The following is a 16572-nucleotide window of genomic DNA, read 5'->3' as shown; positions in this document are numbered from 1 at the left end:
TCTGAAATCCTTGAACCTGTACATACAGAAATTCAAGTTCAAGATGGAGTCACTCAGAGCAGTGATAGCGAATCTGGAAGAAGGGGACTTCATGGTGTCCCTGGACATAAAAGATGCTTATCTGCATGTCCCAATTTACCCTTCACACCAAGGGTATCTCAGGTTCGTGATACAAAACTGTCATTATCAGTTTCAAACGCTGCCGTTTGGTTTGTCCACGGCACCTCGGGTCTTTACCAAGGTAATGGCCGAAATGATGGTTCTTCTACGAAGAAAAGGCGTATTAATTATCCCTTACTTGGACGATCTCCTGATAAGGGCAAGGTCCAGAGAACAGCTGGAAGTCGGAGTAGCACTAACCCAAGTAGTGCTTCAACAACACGGGTGGATTCTGAATCTTCCAAAATCTCAATTGACCCCGACGACACGTCTGCTGTTCCTGGGAATGATTCTGGACACTGTTCAGAAAAAGGTGTTTCTCCCGGAGGAGAAAGCAAGGGAGTTATCCGAACTTGTCAGGAACCTCCTAAAACCAGGAAATGTGTCAGTACATCAATGCACAAGAGTCCTGGGAAAGATGGTGGCTTCTTACGAAGCAATTCCATTCGGCAGATTCCACGCACGAATATTTCAGTGGGATCTGCTGGACAAATGGTCCGGATCGCATCTGCACATGCATCAGCGGATAACACTGTCACCAAGAACAAGGGTGTCTCTTCTGTGGTGGTTGCAGAGTGCCCATCTGTTAGAGGGCCGCAGATTCGGCATACAGGACTGGGTCCTGGTGACTACGGATGCCAGCCTACGAGGCTGGGGAGCAGTCACACAGGGAAGAAACTTCCAGGGCGTGTGGTCAAACCTGGAGACGTCTCTTCACATAAATATACTGGAGCTAAGAGCGATTTACAATGCTCTAAGCCTGGCAAAACCGCTGCTTCAGGGTCAGCCGGTGTTGATCCAGTCGGACAACATCACGGCAGTCGCCCACGTAAACAGACAGGGCGGCACGAGAAGCAGAAGAGCAATGACAGAAGCTGCAAGGATTCTTCGCTGGGCGGAAAATCATGTCATAGCACTGTCAGCAGTGTTCATTCCGGGAGTGGACAACTGGGAAGCAGACTTCCTCAGCAGACACGACCTCCACCCGGGAGAGTGGGGACTTCATCCAGAAGTCTTCCACATGATTGTGAACCGTTGGGAAAAACCAAAGGTGGACATGATGGCGTCCCGCCTCAACAAGAAACTGGACAGATATTGCGCCAGGTCAAGAGACCCTCAGGCAATAGCTGTGGACGCTCTGGTAACACCGTGGGTGTACCAGTCGGTGTATGTGTTTCCTCCTCTGCCACTCATACCAAAGGTACTGAGAATTATACGGCTACGGGGAGTAAGAACAATACTCGTGGCTCCGGATTGGCCGAGAAGGACTTGGTACCCGGAACTTCAAGAGATGCTCACGGAAGAGCCGTGGCCTCTACCGTTAAGAAGGGATCTGCTTCAGCAGGGACCTTGTATGTTCCAAGACTTACCGCGACTGCGTTTGACGGCATGGCGGTTGAACGCCGGATTCTAAAAGAAAAGGGCATTCCAGAGGAAGTTATTCCTACCTTGATTAAAGCCAGGAAGGAAGTGACCGCACAACATTATCACCGCATTTGGAGAAAATATGTTGCGTGGTGTGAGGCCAAGAAGGCCCCAACGGAGGAATTTCAATTGGGTCGATTCCTACATTTCCTGCAGGCAGGATTGTCTATGGGCCTCAAATTGGGGTCTATTAAGGTTCAAATTTTGGCCTTATCGATTTTCTTCCAGAAAGAATTGGCTTCAGTGCCTGAAGTACAAACCTTTGTCAAAGGTGTACTACATATACAGCCCCCGATTGTGCCTCCAGTGGCACCGTGGGATCTCAACGTAGTTTTGGATTTTCTCAAATCCCATTGGTTTGAGCCGCTCAAATCGGTAGATTTGAAGTATCTTACATGGAAAGTAACCATGCTACTGGCCCTGGCTTCAGCCAGGAGAGTATCAGAGTTGGCGGCTTTATCGTACAAAAGCCCATATCTGATTTTCCATTCGGACAGGGCAGAACTGCGGACGCGTCCTCAGTTTCTGCCTAAGGTGGTTTCGGCTTTTCACTTGAACCAGCCTATTGTGGTGCCTGCGGCTACTAGCGACTTGGAGGACTCCAAGTTGCTGGACGTTGTCAGAGCATTGAAAATATATATTTCAAGGACGGCTGGAGTCAGAAAATCTGACTCGCTGTTTATCCTGTATGCACCCAACAAGATGGGTGCTCCTGCGTCTAAGCAGACGATTGCTCGTTGGATCTGTAGCACAATCCAACTTGCACATTCTGTGGCAGGCCTGCCACAGCCTAAATCTGTAAATGCCCACTCCACAAGGAAGGTGGGCTCATCTTGGGCGGCTGCCCGAGGGGTCTCGGCATTACAACTTTGCCGAGCAGCTACGTGGTCAGGGGAGAACACGTTTGTAAAATTTTACAAATTTGATACTCTGGCTAAAGAGGACCTGGAGTCCTCTCATTCGGTGCTGCAGAGTCATCCGCACTCTCCCGCCCGTTTGGGAGCTTTGGTATAATCCCCATGGTCCTGACGGAGTCCCCAGCATCCACTAGGACGTTAGAGAAAATAAGAATTTACTTACCGATAATTCTATTTCTCATAGTCCGTAGTGGATGCTGGGCGCCCATCCCAAGTGCGGATTGTCTGCAATACTTGTACATAGTTATTGTTACAAAAATCGGGTTATTATTGTTGTGAGCCATCTTTTCAGAGGCTTCTTCGTTGTTATCATGTCATCAAGTTGTACGGTGTGATTGGTGTGGCTGGTATGAGTCTTACCCGGGATTCAAGATCCTTCCTTATTGTGTATGCTCGTCCGGGCACAGTACCTAACTGAGGCTTGGAGGAGGGTCATAGGGGGAGGAGCCAGTACACACCATGTGATCCTAAAAGCTTACTTTTTGTGCCCTGTCTCCTGCGGAGCCGCTATTCCCCATGGTCCTGACGGAGTCCCCAGCATCCACTACGGACTATGAGAAATAGAATTATCGGTAAGTAAATTCTTATTTTTACTATACTACTTATATTTTCAACGGACTTCTATTATAAAGATCCTAACGAAAATACTTAGAAGCAAGCGGATACAAACCCTACCATCGCAGCATGGAGGTCGCATGTCGGCTGGTGTTTCACTTATTTATTTATTTATTTTGTTATTTTTATTATTTATTTATATAAATATATTTTTGTCCTGTTCTTGTTTCTATATAAAGAAAGGAATAGTAATTCCAGCCGGATCCGATAACTTTGCTTCCGTCATTTCTCACAGCCTTTCTCTTTTTAGTTAAAGGGTGAAAGCGCCACGAAATATCCTCGTAGGGGGTTTCCATGACAGATTTCATGCAAAGGACTCCAACAGGAAGAGACCTGGTATGTTTGTACATAATGTATCAAGAAGAGCACACGGGTTCAAGCCCGAGGAAGGCAGTCCCGGGGTGTGCAATTCCTACTTAGACGCTCCACCCGGGAGCAGTGCTCCAGCTAGGACAAGGTTAACCTGGTAGATAGAATCTCCAATGGGATACCAGAATCCCGCACGTAACAATCAGTGCGGCGGGATTCTCACAGACGATGGATGAATTTCTCATCAGGTTAACGCCTCTTACACAAGCGGTAACAATGTGCACGGCGGTTAGACGGGCCTCTTTCTCTTGTACCGGAAACAAGAAGGAAGCGGGTCTTCTCATTGATACAATGGGTGAGTACATTGGATCTAACCTAAACGCCGATTTTCCAGAAGAGGACACGGCAATCACAACAATCTGTGATCCTAGACTTTAAGGTCCAATAGGTAAAGGAGCCCGTAGATTCGAATTGTCCGAATTCCAAAAGCGTTTTCCACTTCCTAAATCCTTCCAGTCTCGAATGGAGGTGGTTTGGGAACCAACCTGACTAACGTTTTCAATTCCAAAAGGGGTTTCCAGTAACCTATCCCCTTCCTGAGAGTATAAGCATAAGTGGGAGTTTCCGCCGCTTGTGGGTGTTTTCCTAGGAAGGTTGTCGAAGAAGACAGTCTTACCGTTACCTCAGATAACGACCTTAAGAGGTTGACGCAGCTTTAACGTCAAAATTTTGTGACAGTTGCAGCACAGAGGCCTACGCTCGTCTGCCGTGGGTTGACAAGGCCATGGGAGACGCATAGTACAGGCTATTTAGGGGGAAAATGGCTTGAAAAAAGTCACCCAACTGGCGTAACACATTCGAGATTCAGCCCCACACTTGTGTCAAGCCTCTGGGGATATTCACAGAATAACATCGCGCATCTCTACATTAGCCAGATCGGCTAGAAGGTGCGGTAGAATACCACCCTTTGAGGATGAGCTGTTTTTCGGTCCAGTGTTGGACAAGTGGATTCGCAAGCTACAGCGTCCACTTGTCTGCCTACTCCTTATACAAGAACCATTACACAGGTTAGGAAAGGTTATCGGGACCAGCGTGTAATTCCTTTAGAGCTCAGTCCTTGCGAGCCCGAGGAAGAGTTTTTGGTACACAAGTACGTGGGGGCAGAGGTAGAGGCCGCTCACAGGAGCCAGTAAGCGGGATAAATCTGCTGACAAGACCGTGGCAGGACGGTCTCACGGCTCACCTGGAATTCCCCTTGATGGTCGAAGGTCTGGAGTTGCCTCGGTGCCCTCAGGTAGAATAAGAGCTACTGCCAACAATGGAAAGAATGCTACGTTCAGAGGTCATTCTCCCAGTTGCCGCCTCTCAGTGAGAAATGGCTCTCTACTCCAATCATTTTGTAATACCAAGTCAAACAGGACAGTCCGGCCGATACTCAATTTTAAAGTTTTAAGCTGGTTGCTAAGTGTCTACAAATTCAAGCTGGAATCGATCCAGTTGATCATTGCGGGTTTAGAACATGCATATCTGCATATCCCAATCTGGGCCCCTCACCAGGCTTTCTTAAGGTTTGCACTGCTGATGGATAGCTACCAATTCAAGGCCTTTACCGTTCAGTCTCTCAGTGGCCCCAGGACTCTTTACAGAAGATCATGCCATTCATGGTTGCAGACTCGGGACTGTTAAAGTCACGATAGGTCCTTATCTACAGAAGATTAGGACATTCATGGTTGCAGACTCGGGACTGTTGAAGTCATCATAGGTCCTTATCTAGGCGACCTGCTAATCAATGCATCCTCTCGAGACCAGTTGATCAGAGATGTTCAGACATCCCATCCATTTCTCTTTCAACTTGCGGAGATTATGAATTTCCAGAGATCCAACCTCTGGCCAGCTCAACAGTTTCAATTCCTCAGTCTCCTATGGGACAGGGTACAACTGAGAGGATTCTTACCAAATAACAAGGTCCAGGACCTACAGAGATTAGTGGTTCAGATACTGAGGTCACAGACGATTTTCTACTCCTCTGTGTGGAAATTTTCGGCCAGTTGGTGGCAGTCTTCATTCCCGTCCATTACAGACGAACCTCATTGCTCAGAGAGCAAGGCCAGATTCCGACTTCCACCACACATACACGCTTCCTTACTTTATTTGTCATTGCACAGGAATCTCGAAACAAGCTAGAGATTCGGCAGTTGAGATTTGTGGTTCCTGCCAACATACGTCAGCCTCAAAGGTTGGGGTGCCGTCTTAGAATAGCATTAGTTTCAGAATAGTTGGACGCTCCAGGAGAATACCTTTTTCTTGGTCAAAGGTCCAAGTCATGGGTCAACACATAAGGATGCAGTCGAACATCGTCACGACGACGGCATACGTAAACCGTCAAGGAGGAAAGAGGAACGGAATGGCATTAGAGAAAGCCACAAGGGCTGTGTCCAGGACAAGCGATCCAGCAGCTAAGGGAGTGGACACATTAACACTTTCTAGGTGTTATAGGAAGGTTTACATTTTTCCACCTTTACAACTCATTCTCAGGGTTCTGAAGTGTGTTCAAACGAGAGCGAGGGTCGGTGATTCTATTCGCACCAGATTGGCCCGCTGCGTGGGTTACTAACGGCAGATCCTTGAAATTCACCTCGGTAAGGGACCCTGCTATCCCAGGGACCGTTGCCAACATCCAGAAACGGGCTGTTTTTACCAGCGCGGTTATTGAAACCCGGATCCTCTGAAACAGAGGGATACCGGTATCTATTATTCTTACGATGGTTACCGCTAGGAAGCCGGTAATAGACATACATTACTACAGGAATTAGTAGAGGTTCTACTTGGACGAGTGTCATGAGGGGGTGAATTTCGGCGTTCTTCCACTTCTCCTTACTTCTACTTCTACTTAAACAGACCTGAAATAGCTTGACGGTCACGTTACTACTGGTCTTGGCTCCGACCAGGCGGGTTTTCTAGGTTGGGAGCTTTAGGGCAGTACTCAGTACAAAAGTAGTTTCCTTCCTATGGTTGTTTCGGACCTTCGAGTAACTCAACCAATTGTAGTAACATATTTTCCGGATCTCACAGATAGAGACGTGTCCTCGGCTGTTGTCCGAGTTTACCGGGGTTGCCTACAGGTTACATCGTCCTTCAGAAAGTCGGACTATGTCTTGGTTCTTTGTGATGAGCCTCAAAAGCGTTAGCCAGCATCTCAGCAATCTGGGTCTAGTCTTGCCTTTCGGCAAACTTACATTCCATGTGACAAACAGGTTCCGTTTCAGACGGGTACTTCTACCACGACCAGTGGGCGACTCATGGGCGGAGGCCAGAGGGGTTTCCAAGGCTCAACTTGGCAGGGCGGCATTGGAGTCCTCACATGTTCGCAGGATTTTACAGGTTGAGGCTTTTTGCGTCCGGGAACTCTAAGTTCGGATGTTTAAGTTTACAGCCAACCGACAGCACTCCCTCCCTGGGAGTAAACTTTGGGACGTCCCCTAATGTCTAAGTACTGTTCCAGTGTCCCCTAGTGGATGAAAGAGAAAAGAGGATTTTGGTACTTACCGATAAATCCATTTCTCTGAATCCTCTAGGGGACACTGGACGCCCGCCTCGGTGCTGTCAGTCTGCTGGGTTCAAACTTCCTGTTCAAAGGACTCTTGTGACCCACGTAGTTAGTGCCAGGACTTTGACAAACAAAGTCATAGGATCAAATCACATTGTGGCTCTGTGCCTAATATGGATTTTGCGAAGTTTTTCCAAACAGCGCTGATTTTCCAGTTAAGAGTTCTTGGGTGCTGTTTGATAGGTTGTACGGTTCGGTTCCTCGCCATGTGCTCAAGTGTCATGTCCTATTCTCTCAGTCAAATTTTCCAAACTGAGGGAGGAGGGCTGTGAATGGGGAGGAGCCAACTGTGCAGACAATGCTAATTTTAGATTGTGCCACATCTCCGGTTGCAAGCTTCACACCCCTAATGTCTAAGTACTGTTCCAGTGTCCCCTAGAGGATTCAGAGAAATGGATTTATCGGTAAGTACCAAAATCCTCTTTTTTTGTTTGATAATACATTTTTACCATTTCAAAAATCTAAAAATGGAATCTCAAACTCCATTTTTTTTTATTTTTTATTTTTTTAAGTTAACCCTCATAGAGTACTGTGTATGCTGTGAATTTGAAATTTTTTATCAGGTCCCCCACCAGAGATATAAATGGTCAGTTTAGGTGAAAAATGGAAAAAAAAGCTATACAAGTACTTCTAGTGGTCCACTGATGTCGATTTATTGCAGTAACAAAATATTCTTTAAAGCAGTGGTTTCAAAACTTTTTTGAATCACGGCGCCCTAGAGTATCAGAATTTCTCTGACTTCCTAGTGGATGCTGGGAACTCCGTAAGGACCATGGGGAATAGCGGCTCCGCAGGAGTCTGGGCACATCTAAAGAAAGCTTTAGGACTACCTGGTGTGCACTGGCTCCTCCCCCTATGACCCTCCTCCAGATCTCTGTGCCCGAACGAGAAGGGTGCACACTAGGGGCTCTCCTGAGCTCTTTGTGAAAGTTTTAGTTTAGGTTTATTATTTTCAGTGAGACCTGCTGGCAACAGGCTCACTGCATCGAGGGACTAAGGGGAGAAGAAGCGAACTCACCTGCGTGCAGAGTGGATTGGGCTTCTTGGCTACTGGACATTAGCTCCAGAGGGACGATCATAGGTCCAGCCTGGATGGGTCCCGGAGCCGCGCCGCCGGCCCCCTTACAGAGCCAGAATAGCGAAGAAGTCCGGAAAATCGGCGGCAGAAGACGTTCCTGTCTTCAGATAAGGTAGCGCACAGCACCGCAGCTGTGCGCCATTGCTCTCAGCACACTTCACACTCCGGTCACTGAGGGTGCAGGGCGCTGGGGGGGCAGCGCCCTGAGACGCAATAAATCGATAAAAACCTTATATGGCTAAAATAAATGCATCACATATAGCTCCTGGGCTATATGGATGCATTTAACCCCTGCCAGAACATACAGAAAAACGGATGATAGGCTCCGCCCCCTTCTCGGCGGCCTTATCTCCTCAGCACACTGGCGCCATTTTCCCTCACAGCTCCGTTGGAGGGAAGCTCCCTGGCTCTCCCCTGCAGTCACTACACTACAGAAAGGGGTTAAAAAAGAGAGGGGGGCACTAATTAGGCGCAGTATAAATAATACAGCAGCTATAAAGGGGAAAACACTTATATAAGGTTATCCCTGTATATATATAGCGCTCTGGTGTGTGCTGGCAAACTCTCCCTCTGTCTCCCCAAAGGGCTAGTGGGGTCCTGTCCTCTATCAGAGCATTCCCTGGGTGTGTGCTGTGTGTCGGTACGTTTGTGTCGACATGTATGAGGAGAAAAATGATGTGGAGACGGAGCAGAGTGTCTGTAATAGTGATGTTACCCCCTAGGGGGTCGACACCTGAGTGGATGTACTGTTGAAAATTACGTGACAGTGTCAGCTCTGTATAAAAGACAGTGGTTGACATGAGACAGCCGGCTACTCAGCTTGTGCATGTCCAGACGTCTCATGGGCCGTCAGGGGCTCTAAAGCGCCCGTTACCTCAGATGGCAAATACAGACGCCGACACGGATACTGACTCCTGTGTCGACGGTGAAGAGACAAACCGTGTTTTCCAATAGGGCCACAAGTTACATGATTGAGGCAAAGGAAAATGTTTACACATTTCTGATAATATGAGTACCACCAAAAAGGGGTATTATGTTGGTGAGGAAAAACTACTTGTAGTTTTCCTGAATCTGAGAAATAAAATGAGGTGTGTGATGATGCGTGGGTTTCCCCCCGATAACAATTGATAATTTCTAAAAAGTTATTGGCAGTATACCTTTTCCCGCCAGAGGTTAGGGTGCGTTGGGAAACACCCCCTAGGGGGGATAAGGCGCTCACACGCTTGTAAGAACAAGGGCTCTACCCTCTCCTGAGATGGCCGCCCTTAAGGATCCTGCTGATAGAAAGCAGGAGGGTATCCTAAAATGTATTTACACACATACTGGTGTTATACTGCGACCAGCAATCGCCTCAGCCTGGATGTGCAGTGCTGGGTTGGCGTGGTCGGATTCCCTGACTGGAAATATTGATATCCTAGATAAGGACAGTATATTATTGCCTATAGAGCAATTAAAAGATGCATTTCTATATATGCATGATGCACAGCGGAATATTTGCCGACTGGCATCAAGTATAAGTGCGTTGTCCAATTCTACCAGTAAAGTGGTCAGGTGATGCGGATTCCAAACGGCATTTTGGAAGTATTGCCTTAAAAAAGGGGACATTTGGGGTCGGTCTTTCAGACATGGTGGCCACGGCAACAGCTGAGATATCCACGTTTGTACCCCAGGTCGCCTCTCAAAATAAGACGCCGTATTATCAGGCGCAGTCCTGTTTGGCAAGCGGACAAAAGGGTTCCTCTTTTCTGCTCGTGACAGAGGGAGAGGAAAATGGCTGCAGTGATCAGCCAGTTCCCAGGAACAGAAACCCTTTTCCGCCTCTGCCAAGCCCTCAGTATGACGCTAGGGCTTTACAAGCTCAGGCACGGTGGGGGCCCGTTCTCAATGAATTTCAGTGCGCAGTGGGCTCACTCGCAAGTAGACCCCTGGATCCTTCATAATATTTCAGGGGTACAAATTGGAATTCGAGACGTATTCCCCTCGCCGTTTCCAAAAGTCTGTTTTACCGACGTCTCCCGCTGACAGGGAGGCAGTTTTGGAAGCCATTCACAAGCTGTATTCCCAGCAGGTGATAATTAAATACCCCTCCTGCAACAGGGAATGGGGTATTATTCCACACTATTGTGGTACCGAAGCCAGACGGCTCGGTGAGACCGATTTTAAAATCTAAAATCTTTGAACACTTACATACAGAGGTTCAAATTCAAGATTGAGTCACTCAGAGTAGTGATTGCGAACCTGGAAGAAGGGGACTACATGATGTCTCGGGACATCAAGGATGCTTACCTTCATGTCAAAATTTACCCTTCTCACCAAGGGTATCTCAGGTTATGATATAGAACTGTCACTATCAGTTCAGACGCTGCCGTAGGGATGGTCCACGGCACCCCGGGTCTTTACTGAAGTAATGACCGAAATGATGATATTCCTTCGAAGGAAGGGAATTTTAGTTATCCTTTACTTGGACGATTCCCTGATAAGGGTAAAATCCAGGGAACAGTTGGAGATCGGTGTAGCACTATCTCAGGTAGTGTTGCGGCAGCACGATTGGATTCTCAATATTCCAAAATCGCAGCTGGTTCCGACGACTTGTCTTCTGTTTCTAGGGATGATCCTGGACACAGTCTAGAAAGAAGGTGTTTCTCCCGGAGGAGAAAGCCAGGGAGTTATCCGAGCTAGTCAGGAACCTCCTAAAACCGAACCAAGTCTCAGTGCATCAATGCACAAGGGTTCTGGGTAAAAATGGTGGCTTCCTACGAAGCAATCCCATTCGGCAGATTCCACGCAAGACTTTCCAGTGGAACCTACTGGACAAATGGTCCGGGTCGCATCTTTAGATGCATCAGCGGATAACCCTGTCACCAAGGACAAGGGTATCCCTCCTGTGGTGGTTGCAGAGTGCTCATCTTCTAGAGGGCCGCATATTCGGCATTCAGGACTGGGTCCTGGTGACCACGGATGCCAGCCTGCGAGGCTGGGGAGCAGTCACACAGGGAAGGAATATCCAGGGCTTATGGTCAAGCCTGGAGACATCACTTCACATAAATATCCTGAAGCTAAGGGCCATTTACAATGCTCTAAGCTTAGCAAGACCTCTGCTTCAAGGTCAGCCGGTGTTGATCCAGTCGGACAACATTACGGCAGTCACCCACGTAAACAGACAGGGTGCCACAAGAAGCAGAAGGGCAATGGCAGAAGCTGCAAGGATTCTTCGCTGGGCGAAAAACCATGTGATAGCACTGTCAGCAGTTTTCATTCCGGGAGTGGACAACTGGGAAGCAGATTTCCTCAGCACGACCTCCACCCGGGAGAGTGGGGACTTCACCCAGAAGTCTTACACATGATTATAAACCGTTGGGAAAAACTCGACAGGTATTGCGCCAGGTCAAGGGACCCTCAGGCAATAGCTGTAGATGCTCTGGTAACACCGTGGGTGTACCAATCAGTGTATGGGTTCCCTCCTCTGCCTCTCATACCCAAGGTACTGAGATTGATAAGATGGAGAGGAGTAAGCACTATATTCGTGGCTCCGGATTGGCCAAGAAGGACTTGGTAACCGGAACTTCAAGAGATGCTCACGGAGGATCCGTGGCCTCTACCTCTAAGAAGGGACCTGCTCCAGCAAGGACCTTGTCTGTTCCAAGACTTACCGCTGCTGCGTTGACGGCATGGCGGTTGAACGCCGGATCCTGAAGGAAAAAGGCATTCCGGATGAAGTCATCCCTATCCTGATCAAAGCCAGGAAGGATGTAACCGCAAAACATTATCACCGCATTTGGCGAAAATATGTTGCGTGGTGCGAGGCCAGTAAGGCCCGACGGAGGAAATTCAACTGGATCGATTCCTACATTTCCTGCAAACAGGAGTATCTATGGGCCTGAAATTGGGGTCCATTAAGGTTCAAATTTCGGCTCTGTCAATTTTCTTCCAAAAAGAACTAGCTTCAGTCCCTGAAGTTCAGATGTTTGTTAAAGGGGTACTGCGTATACAGCCTCCTTTTGTGCCTTCAGTGGCATTTTGGGATCTCAAGGTCCAAAAGTCACATTGGTTTGACCCACTTAAATCTGTGGAGTTAAAATATCTCACAGGAAAAGTGGTCATGCTGTTGGCTCTGGCCTGGGCCAGGCGCGTGTCAGAATTGGCGGCTTTATCCTGAAAAAGCCCTTATCTGATTTTCCATTCGGACAGGGCGGAATTGAGGACTCGTCCTCAGTTTCTCCCTAAGGTGGTTTCAGCGTTCACCTGAACCAAACCTATTGTGGTGCCTGCGGCTACTAGGGACTTGGAGGACTCCAAGTTGCTAGACGTTGTCGGGACCCGGAAAATATATGTTTCCAGGACGGCTGGAGTCAGGAAATCTGACTCGCTGTTTATCCTGTATGCACCCAACAAGCTGGGTGCTCCTGCTTCTAAGCAGACTATTGCTCGTTGGATTTGTAGTACAATTCAGCTTGCACATTCTGTGGCAGGCCTGCCACAGCCAAAAAATCTGTAAATGCCCACTCCACAAGGAAGGTGGGCTCATCTTGGGCAGCTGCCCGAGGGGTCTCGGCTTTACAACTTTGCCGAGCAGCTACTTGGTCAGGAGCAAATACGTTTGTAAAATTCTACAAATTTGATACCCTGGCTGAGGAGGACCGGGAGTTCTCTCATTTGGTGCTGCAGAGTCATCCGCACTCTCCCGCCCGTTTGGGAGCTTTGGTATAATCCCCATGGTCCTTACGGAGTTCCCAGCATCCACTAGGACGTCAGAGAAAATAAGAATTTACTTACCGATAATTCTATTTCTCGTAGTCCGTAGTGGATGCTGGGCGCCCATCCCAAGTGCGGATTGTCTGCAATACTGGTACATAATTATTGTTACCAAAAAATTCGGTTATTGCTGTAGTGAGCCATCTTTTCTAGAGGCTCCTCTATTATCATGCTGTTAACTGGGTTCAGATCACAAGTTGTACAGTGTGATTGGTGTGGCTGGTATGAGTCTTACCCGGGATTCAAAATCCTTCCTTATTGTGTACGCTCGTCCGGGCACAGTATCCTAACTGAGGCTTGGAGGAGGGTCATAGGGGGAGGAGCCAGTGCACACCAGGTAGTCCTAAAGCTTTCTTTAGATGTGCCCAGACTCCTGCGGAGCCGCTATTCCCCATGGTCCTTACGGAGTTCCCAGCATCCACTACGGACTACAAGAAATAGAATTATCGGTAAGTAAATTCTTATTTTTTTTCACGGCACCCCTAGGCCAAAAATTTCTTATTGAGAAATTTAGGATGAGATTCAAATGATATATCACGCCCAATTTCCTTTCTAAAATGATCTCCGTTATCGCGCTTATTGCGCCCATAGTGATCAGGTTTAGCTGTGTAAAGGGTTGGATGGCTCCCTACTCCAGGGGGTAGCGAGCTGAAATAATGATACACTGTCTCTGAGGGCAGAAACAGAACGGGTGTGTAAAGGGGTGAAAAGAATTGAATCCCGCCCTTAGAAAGAAATATTAAATTAAGTAGACTGTGTTTATATGTCATCCTTAGGCTCAATTGTGTGGTGAGGGACAAGATTTGCTTCTGTTTGTCCCCATATTTTATGACTAACAGCTACTAGCACTAGTTTTGCCTATTATATTGACCATAAATAATTTGAATTGGTCCTGGACCACCAATCCAAGGCACCCCTGCAAGTGTCCCGAGGCACCCCAGGGAGCCACGGCACACAGTATGGGAACCACTGCTTTAAAGGCTTTATATGAGCTGGTAAATGGATCAGAATACGCAAGATTTGATAAGGAAAAGTGAGCATTCTTAACAAGTTCATGGAACAAGATACAAAGATAACCTATAACCTAACAGTGGTATTACATAGTAACATAGTAATTGAGGTTGAATAGAGGCAAAATGCCCATCATGTTCAACCTGTATTCTGTATTAAGTTAAGTTGATTATAATGTGCCTGCTGAAGTAATGTTTTATGACTAGTTAACAACTATACAACATGTTTCACCCGGATTATCAACGTCAATATTTTAAATGTTATAACCTTTGATATCATTTTCAATCAGAAATTTAGCCAATCCATTTTTAAATGCATTTACAGAGTCTGCCATTACCACCCTCCCTGGCAGGGAATTCCAAATCCTTATTGCCCTAACAGTGAAGAACCCTTTCCTCCGTTGCGTACGGAATTTTCTCTCCTCCAGCCTTAGCGAGTGCCCACGTGTCCTAAACAGAGTTCTTTTAATAAATAATTCCTCTGATAACTCTTATTGATGGAAATCAGCAAAGTATGCAGTTACAATGGGCAATGCCACTCCTCTTAAATGTAGGAGAAAGTGACATGGTCTTCCACTTACTTAGACTCTGTACCTACTCCTTAGGAGGACGCAGAATTGGCTTACTATATAGCAGGGCTGTTTCTAAACTATTACTCTGTGTTCCCAACTACCCTTCAAACACTTGTACACTTACCTATGTGCTACGTCTGTCAACTTATGTTATTTATTCTGTTAATAATATAGTTACCCGTTTTCACCTAGTGAACCAGCAGAGAGGTCAAGGCCCCCCAGCCGAAGAAATTCCAGAATGGAGGAATTTCCCATACCTCAGGATATGTTGGAGAGTGGACAACGAAAGCGTTCCGCCCGTCCCAGCTCTGCATCCAGTTCAATTAAAGGTGAAGAAACAGTCTAAGCGATTAACAATAGATAAACACCATATACTTGAGCGGGGTGTTGCATGTTCAGCATATACAGTATATGAAAGTGAATGGTTGTGTATGTTCAAGTATATCCAAGGTGCTTTTCGTATTCTGGATATGTGCAACTAGTGCTGTGGGATAAGTACTTTGAAGAGGACTAGTCTACACACGGGACAGCCATTTTGTGGCCTGAACCAATATTGATAGGAATACATCTGTGACATTGTGCCTCCTACCTCAGAGTGATGTCACTTGCAAGTGAATTGACATGTTTCACTCTCGGGCATATTGGGTCAGCCTACAAATTCACTGCCTCCACTGTATTACAGTGACGGGGCCTTTTTAATAGTTGTATGTAGTGTTTTCTTCATCAGGGTCCATAGTGGTCCACAGACCTTACATTGGGGTGTAGGTAGTAAGAGTCAACGGGGTACCACACAGTTAAGCTTTCAACTCCGAGGATGCAACGATCCTCCTCCTCATATCCCCCATACCCGGACAGTTTTAGTGTTGGTGCTGGCAGAGCTGCAGCACCTTTCACACAGCTGAAGAAAGAAAGTTTTTTGTAGTTCTCTCACGTGCTAGGAGATACTGTTATGGTAAGAGTTACCATGGGGTCCATTGGAGCCTGGCACTTTAAAAATTCTTCAGTGTGCTGACTCCTCCCCTCTATGCCCCTCCTGCAGGCTCAGTTTAGAAAAATGTTCCCAAGGAGCCGGGTGCATTCTCTGGAGCTCCAGAGAGGTTTTCTTCAAAACGTTATTTTAGTTTATTATTTTCAGGCAGCACTGGCTATCACCAGTCTGCCTGCGTCGTGGGACTTAGGGAAGGAAGGAATGGGGGGGACCGGACCAACCTCTTGAACGGTTAATGGTCCAGATTCCTGCTGACAGGACATAGCTCCTGAGGTGTTATTTCGCATTACCCCCACCTGAGGTGTTATTTCGCATTACCCCCAGGGTGTGCGCGCACTCCAACAGCATGCCGCCACCCCTAACCGCGCTGAAGATACTGGAGTGGCGAGTACAGAAACCGGGGTCCCGGTTAGCGGGTCCCCGGTTACAATGGTGGCATAAGGGCGCGGCGGGCACTCGGGGCTGCGGTGCCCGCTGCATATACCCACACTGGCGCTCACTTAGAAAAGGGGGTTTAACCCCGTTTTCTGTGAGATTGGAGTGTTTGCCAGTATAATCTATGCAGGGACATTAAGGGGGCGGGGCTTCCTGGAGAGCTGTACCAGCAACTCAGAGGTGCTATTTCCTGCTGCATCATACTACAGGCTGCATGTTGCTCCTCCAGGGACCCTCAAAATACACCCCATACTGGTACCAGGGGGTTTTGTAGAAGGGGGTAGCAATATGTTATGTATGTGTGTGTGTGTGTGTGTGTGTGTGTGTATATCTGCCCGGCAAAGCATTGCTTTAGCTGAGAGAGGCTGCGGTGTGCGCTGGTTCTCTCCCTCTCTGTCTCACTCCATACAGGCTTACACTGGGTCTCTGTGTTATTTACTGCTCCTGTGTGTGCGTGTTCTGCTGTATGAACATGTCTGCCAAGAAGGTTATTTGTCAGGCTTGTAGCACAAAATTTTCCTCCACAGGGGGATCTCTGTTGTGTGCTCAATGCAGTCTTCCTTCACAGGGAAGCAGCTCACAGGAACCAGAATGGCTGGATTCAATAAAAGGGATGATGTCTAACATATCCTCTGAATTCACTACTGCCAGACAAGTGTTTTTTAAGAAATCTATGGATGGCTTTCTGCTGACTCATACTTCTGA

At 47.4% G+C, this 16572-nt stretch overlaps 1 protein-coding gene across 3 annotated transcripts in view; it reads left to right on the top strand.

Annotated features, from left to right (window-relative positions):
- The window catches only part of NCOA6 (nuclear receptor coactivator 6), a 181204-nt gene that overhangs the window by 135463 nt on the left and 29169 nt on the right, over positions 1 to 16572 (top strand). For all 3 annotated transcript variants that reach the window (XM_063960241.1, XM_063960243.1, XM_063960242.1), the window contains one exon: positions 14637 to 14773. In XM_063960241.1, coding sequence (XP_063816311.1) covers positions 14637 to 14773 — 137 coding nt within the window. The remainder of the gene's footprint in view (positions 1 to 14636; positions 14774 to 16572) is intronic.

This window comes from Pseudophryne corroboree, chromosome 3, assembly GCF_028390025.1.
Source record: "Pseudophryne corroboree isolate aPseCor3 chromosome 3, aPseCor3.hap2, whole genome shotgun sequence".
In the NCBI taxonomy this organism is placed as follows: Eukaryota; Metazoa; Chordata; class Amphibia; order Anura; family Myobatrachidae; genus Pseudophryne; species Pseudophryne corroboree.
Note: the sequence above shows the minus strand (reverse complement) of the source record. Positions and strands in the feature narration are given on the sequence as shown.